Genomic DNA, 7,540 nt, shown 5'->3' with positions numbered 1-7,540 from the left:
CTGTGCTAGCCGTCCCTAATTTAGCAGTGTAAGACTAGAGGGAATGTAGCTAGTCATCACCACCCACTGCCAATTCTTGGGCTACTCTTTTAGCAACGAATAGTGGGATTGACCGTAACATTATAACGCCCCCACGGCTGAACGGGCAAGCATGTTTGGCGCGACGGGGATGCGAACCCGCGACCCTCAGATTACGAGTCGCACGCCTTAACGCGCTTGGCCATGCCGGGCCCTTGGAGATGCTTTTTAAAATTCGAGAAAATATATAACGCACGTACGCACGTAACATTTCATCTCATTGCAAAAATATATACTATAGTCAAGTGTTGATTTGTTAGTAATACGTTAATCGAATATGTTAAAATATTATTATATTTCAGCACAAATGAAGACTTAAAATATATATATGTACATAATCATATGACCATGCGATGATGAATAATCACACCAAACATGTACATATATATATAATTTTTAATAAAACTAGAGATAAATCTAATAATCTATTAGATAGTTAGGAAGTTTTCTTTCACATTGTTGTTGATGTCACCAACCTAAATGTTTAAAGCAGGGGTGTGCAACAGGCGGCCCGCGGGCCACAACCCGGCCCGCCAAGCCATTTAGTGTGGCCCTAGTTGTTGTAATCTAACCATGTGGCCTGATCTGTAATCCAACGCAAATGGAATATTTTTAAAAGCATCGATCCTACGGGATTCCCAGGCTTCGACTCGACAAACTTCTAAAATTATCTTTGCTAGAGAGGAGCAGGCCGAATTCGATTGGTCGGCCTCCTTAGGGCATGAATAGGTGACGTGCACTAGCACTATTGTCTACGACTCAACGTCATGTCCTGAACCTCGCCTTCGCCCGCTGGCGACAATTTTCCCTAACCTCTGCTGTCCGTCATTCATTATTGGTGAAAATTTTATTACCTTTACAGTTACTACAAGAGATTGAAGGTAAATTGATTATTATTTAGCATATTGTTGTGACTTTACTGAATTTATTAAAATTTTTGCTTTCAGATGCATCTGATTCTATGTACAGTGTGACCTCGTTATTCGCGGGGGTTACGTTCTTTACCCTCCCGCGAATAGCGAAAAACCGCGAATATTGGATGCAGTTTTAAAACGTATATGTATGCGATTATATACTATATGAAATGCTTCCCAAACACTAATGATACTTATACTCATTGATGCAGTAATAATGTAGCAATATTGCATACTGTTATGTATTTCACTAAATTGTACCGTGCGTTACCGGGCTGTGCTTTGCCGTTTGCGTTGTTGGGGAAGCTGAGGCAGTCAGCCAATAGCAGTCCAATCTTGTTTGGTGAAGACGACAATTGATAAAAACGGCTTGATTGAGTAATTACAACAGAAATCTCCTCGAAAAGCCCTTTCAGTCTCTGTGACCTACAAAAACGCAGTTCGCGCATAACCCGCGAATATGCGGGGCCGCGAATGGCGAACCGCGAATAGGCGAGGTCACACTGTATTTTGCTATTCTCAAGTAATTTAAGTACCGGAAGGCTATGATCGGGATGCCAATTTAGAAACGTGTTTCTGTCCATGAGAGGTTCCATGTGTAAATAAGTTCTATGTTTTTTTCTACTTTGCTATTTTCGTGAGAATAATTTTTGTTTTGATTTCAGGGCTAGTAAAATGTCAGCAGTTAAGAAACGAAAAATTGATGATGAGGGAAGGTTATTCAACAGTGAATGGTGCACAAAATATCTTGTTGTCCCACATAATCAAGGTGTTGTCTGCCTCGTCTGTCAAACTACAATTGCAGTCATGAAAGAGTACAATATTAAGCGACATTACGCAACTAAGCACTCCTCCCAGTTTGATGAAATTGTTGGTCAGGCACGAAAGGACAAAATTGAACATTTAAAAACATCCATTGAAAAGCAACAAGGTGTTTTTACCACTTTCAAGAAAAATTCAGAACTGGTGACAAAACTGAGTTTTAAGCTTTGTGAATGTATGGCAGAAAAGGGAAAGCCTTTCAGTGATGGAGAATTTATTAAAATTGTTTAACAATATTCACAGAATATGCATGTCCAGAGAAAAAATATTTGGTGGAGCAAACTAGCCTTTCCCGCTTTACTGTCTCACGCAGGACAAAAGATCTTTCAGAGGACATCAAAGAAACTTTGAAAGAGAGATTGAATTCGTGTGAAGCTTTCAGTCTGGCTTTTGATGAAAGCACTGATATCAATGACACATCCCAACTTGTCATTTTCATCAGAGCTGTTACTGCAGGCTTTGATGTTTTCGAAGAGTTTTTAGATATGGCAAGCCTTTCCTCCACAACCACAGGACAGGATATTTGTGAACAAGTGCTTAAGGTTGTAGAAAAGTTTGAACTGAATCCTTATAAATTATGTGGTATTACAACAGATGGTGCTCCTTCCATGACAGGTAGGACAAATGGATTCACCAAGAAATTTCTAACTGCAATTGGAGCACAAGACGTAGTTGTAAGCCATTGCATTATTCACCAAGAGAGCTTGTGCACCAAAGTTCTGGATTTTGCAGAAGTCATGAAAAATGTCGTCCAATGCGTAAATTATATTCGAACACGAGGATTAAATCATCGACAATTTAAAACTTTTTAGATGAGCTGGACAGTGAGTATTCAGATGTTTTGTACTTCTCTGCTGTACGTTGGCTTAGTAGAGCTGCTACTTTGAAGAGATTCTGGAATCTGCGAGAGGAGATTAAGTTCTTCATGGAGAGCAAACGTCAGAATGTGGACTTCTTGAGCAATGAGAACTGGCTGAATGACTTAGCATTCCTCACAGACATTACACAGCATCTGTCTGATTTAAACTTAAAACTACAAGGGAAAAGTCAACTTGTGAATAAGTTGTTTGAGCATATTTGTGCTTTTGAGAAGAAATTGGAACTTTTCCAGGTTCAGTTGAGAAGAGCCATATTGACCCATTTTACATGTCTTGCAACCAGGAAACTGGAATTTCCTAATCTGGATTGCACCAAATATGGAACCAGTGTACAGAAGCTGCGTGATGAGTTTGCAAACAGATTTCCAGATTTCAGACAAACTGAAATTAGATTGAAATTGTTCGCTCAACCTTTTGATTTGGCAGTGGAAGACAGTCCTGATGATTGCCAAATGGAACTCATTGAACTGCAGGCTGACATGGACACTAAAAGGATATTCTCTGAAAACAGTTTGCTAGACTTTTACAAACTCTGTGTACGTGAAAAGTTTCCCAATTTGTCCCGTCATGCACAAAGAATTGCCTCCCTTTTTGGTAGCACCTACTGCTGTGAGCAATTTTTCTCCAAAATGAAGCTCATCAAAACCAAATGTAGAAGTCAGCTGACTGATGAACATTTGACCAGTCAGTTAAGAGTGGCAACCACTTCTGTCAAAGCTGATATTGACAAGCTCTGCAAGGACTCTAAATTTCAAGTGTCGCACTAAAATGATCACTCATGCAAAAATATAAAATATTATTGCTTGCATTTTGAGAATTTTTTTTAATTTATTGTGCATGTACACGAATAAGCTTGCTTTTTAAGTGGCCCCGCTTGATTGATGAAGTTGGTTATATGGCCCACCGACGAAAAATGTTGCACACCCCTGGTTTAAAGCATGTGCTATAAATATCATTTTATATTATTGTATTGGTTTCCATTGTTGGTCAGATAATATGAAGAATAAGAAATCCAGTCTATTTGTACAGCTAGCGTTCACTGATAGGCCTGATGTCACACATAAACTAAATCTAACAAAAATTCTAGTTACTTACTAATTTCATGTCCTTTTGTTTTGGAACCCACACTGTGTGCTAAGTACCTGTCTACCAATAACAGACAAGTTGACCAAATCAAACACTAATACTCATTAACCAAATAACAAATTCAATCAATTAGTAATTCACTCTAGCACTTAATAACTCAAGTTACATAATCTTTGTTTGTGTATAGCACTCATATTGTTTCCTAATCTTTCTAAAAGGCTTCAGACGTTAAGTCCACGCCCGTCACATTACGTATAAACCTTCTTTAAGCTAAACAACCATGGAAATTTCTAAAAAGACCTGGAATACAAACACAGGTTATAACCATGCGATTGTTCATTTCATTAAACTCGGTAAATAAATTAAAATATTAGTAAGTAAACTTTATTTCGGAATATTGGTCATTTCTTCCACCTAACTATAAACAGTCGTTGAACTTCAGAGTGCTTTGTTTATTTTATAAATTTATAGCGAAGCCACAATGAGCTATGTGACGTGTTCACCGTAAGGAATCGAAACCCAGATGTGAGGGATGTAGGTCCGTATGGTTATCACTATTTCATCATGGAACCATCAGAATAATAATGTAACTGTTATGTTTCATAAACTACAAAGAAAATAACAACTATTGAAAGATACTCGAAAGAACCGTTTTGAAGCAGTGACTATATATTACTCGCTTGTGTGTTCTACACAATTACCAAGAACTGCTATTATTGTTAACAATGAAAAATATAGGTTCGAATATAATACATTTATGTGTGTGTTTTTCTTATAGCAAAGCCACAAAGGGCTATCTGCTCAGCCCACCGAGGGGAATCGAACCCCTGATTTTAGCGTTGTAAATCCGGAGACATACCGCTGTACAAGCGGGGGGCTAATACATTTATATCTAGTGGTACTTTTAACTCGAAGACTGCCACAGAGAATACCGGCGTAAAATAAAAAATATTTCACATACAATACAATAAAACTAAAATCATGTAATACTAACTACACGTGAGAGTAACAAGTTAAGATAAATGCTTTTATATCCTCATAACTGATAACACACTCAACCGATCTAGAATAGGCAGTGAACGAAACCAGGATACTATCTTGAAAAAATTTAAATAAGCTACTTGACCGAAACTGACAGGGAGAGACGGTCACATGACCAAGAAATGAAACCCGGTCTTAACAATCATACCTACAGTGCTTCTCGTGAGTGGGAAACATGGTATGTCTAAGGATTTACAACTCTCGAATCTGGATTTCGATTCCACCTATGTTCACAGCAAATAGTTCAATGTGGCTATCCTCTAAAATATAACCAACCAGCAAACTTCTTTAGGGTTTATCTGAAAATGTCAGGCGGAACGAAAGATTTAAATATATTAGTATCTAATAATATTAACGAAAAATATTTGTAAATGATGTGGTTTACGCTGTGATTATAAACTACCGTATTTGACATCCAATCGCTATAAATTTATTAAAAGTTTTTTATTTTCTAATGTTGCTTATGGAACATAAATAAAACAAGCAACAAAATATGTAAATTAATATTTCTTTAAACAAAAATAATAACAAACAAACGGAAAGTAATTAAATTATTCCTTATATTAGTAGAAATAATTAAAATTGCTCATAACTGTTTAATAATGTAATTTTATATAATTAATCATATCTTTTTATGAAATGATTTATAAATCAAACTGACACGTAGTGAACCTGCAAATTAGGCCTTTTCTTAACTTTTATTAACACTGATATAAAACTAAATACCTGATGATCGTCGCTAGTGGAAGACGTCACTGAAAATGTTATCATTCGAGGCGTAAGATCGGCCATGTTGAGACAAGTTTTCTTCTTTCCTATGTAACCAGTACTTGGAAAGAGTGACTGGCTGTACCAACCTGTAGTTCAGTGTTAAGTGTGCTTAACCAACGAGGAAGTTTCTTACATTAAAGATATCGTCACTAGCGATGATTGGTTTCAGAAAACGTCAGGTACGGAAACAAGCGAATCACACACGAAGACACTTTGTAATACCTATTGTTAAGATAGTAGTAACGTTTGTTATGCTTCTTATAACAAGTGCGTTGTTTTATCCTAACAGCTGTACCAAACCTGGGGTTTTTGAGTTATTTTTAGTCTATCATTCAGTAACTTAAATTAATTTAGAAATGACTTATATCTCTAACTCACAGGGTATATTTTCAATCATCCCATTGGTGAAAATATAAACCTATAATATATATATAAAATCACTATATAATTGACCCGCTAAATAATATCTAATAATGAATTAGGCATAATGTCACGACAGAGTTAATATATCTAAATCAATTCAGGTTATGGTATGGTGAATAAAAAAGTACTAAAAAAATCCTCAGATTATAGAAATACTTCACCATTATAATAGGCTTAGCTGTTTATTGACCCAAGTTGTGCTGACGAGTTTTGTATAGGTGAAACTGCATGCCAAACAAATAATACGTTAAAACCTCTACGTCAGAGATTACGTTTTCAATTTCACCTTCAGTGAAAAATAAAAAAAAATCTTTCATATATATGTGTGTGTGTGTGTATCCAGCAATATTATTTTTAGAGAATAACGATGTTAACCATTCTATGCAAAGCATTTATTCAAATAAATAGTTTATAAATAGTTCTTAAGTTTGCTATGATCATATCTTCAATGTTTTATCTGCACCAACTGTACAAATTCTATCCTTCATTTTTCAAAGTACACTATAAGTACTGTTAACATTTATTTTAAAATAAACTTTGAAATTGTAGAGATTTAAAGGAAACTAACCTGCTATCTTGAACTTTATCTGAAATATAAAATGAAATGTGGAAACACAGCGTTATAAACACTGCGGTGGACATTCGAGGTGTCTGCCATTCCCTCACAATATACGAGGGCTATACGAGGGCTATATGATCTAGTTTTCCTTAATTTAGCAGAGAAAGACTAGAGGGAAGGCAGCTAGTCACCACCACTCACTGCCAACTCGTGGGCTACTCTTTTACCAACGAATAGTAAAATTGACCATCACATCATAACGCCGCCACTGCTAAAAGGGCGAGCGTGTTTGGTGGAAGATGGAATTAAGCCCGTGACCATCTGGCCACGTCATGCCTTTTACGTTAAAAACATATCAAATAAGCATATTTTTGTCTTTATAAAATATACTGTTCATTCGTCGAGTTACGTTTAATAAATATGAGCTTGTTGTACGTCAGATATTAGTGTGTATAAACTGAAAACTTTGGATGCACTAATATCGCGCTTCATTTCTTTCTTTCACATATTACAATTTCAGATGTCATTCTGCATCAGAAATAAAAGTATGTAGTTTTCATTTTGGTCGCTAGGGTACTGTAATATTCCCGTTACATCGTTATTTTCATAAATAAATTTTGGGTATTTGTATGTGAACAAATAATTTAAACATTAGTTCAAGCTATTGATATCATTTTTTTGTTTTTTACAACGTCATCTACTTCATCTTAGTATAAAATATATCCGTCCAGTAGGTGGAGCTATGAACGAAACTGCAATGTGTTGTTTTTTTCGCTAATCATCACTTTCGTTTTACAACTTTCAACATTTTTTACACGTAATGAGCTGTTTGACAGCTGATACCTAGGTAGTAGAGTTCTTTGTTTTATATTTAATCACGTATTCTGCTATAACAGCTGAGAACTGAAAAGTAAAAACGAATTCTCAGATAGTAGTTCAGAGTTGTATAGCAAACACAAATCTCACAT

The 7,540-nt window shown here is 36.0% G+C and overlaps 1 protein-coding gene across 3 annotated transcripts in view; it reads right to left on the bottom strand.

Annotated features, from left to right (window-relative positions):
* LOC143251132 (uncharacterized) overlaps nucleotides 1-5,794 on the bottom strand; it is a 43,033-nt gene extending 37,239 nt beyond the window's left edge. Inside the window, exons 1-2 of one of the 3 annotated variants that reach the window (XM_076502511.1) lie at nucleotides 5,546-5,794; nucleotides 3,788-3,838 (exon numbers count right to left, since the gene is read on the bottom strand). In XM_076502511.1, the coding sequence (XP_076358626.1) occupies nucleotides 3,788-3,796 (9 nt within the window). In that variant the 5' untranslated portion in view covers nucleotides 3,797-3,838; nucleotides 5,546-5,794. Of the gene's footprint in view, nucleotides 1-3,787; nucleotides 3,839-4,967; nucleotides 5,119-5,545 lie in introns of all 3 variants that reach the window. The other 2 variants (XM_076502512.1, XM_076502509.1) reach the window with 2 other exon arrangements.
* Between the last annotated feature and the right edge of the window lie 1,746 nt (nucleotides 5,795-7,540).

The sequence above is a fragment of the Tachypleus tridentatus genome, chromosome 5 (genome assembly GCF_004210375.1).
Source record: "Tachypleus tridentatus isolate NWPU-2018 chromosome 5, ASM421037v1, whole genome shotgun sequence".
NCBI lineage: Eukaryota > Metazoa > Arthropoda > Merostomata > Xiphosura > Limulidae > Tachypleus > Tachypleus tridentatus.
Note: the sequence above shows the minus strand (reverse complement) of the source record. Positions and strands in the feature narration are given on the sequence as shown.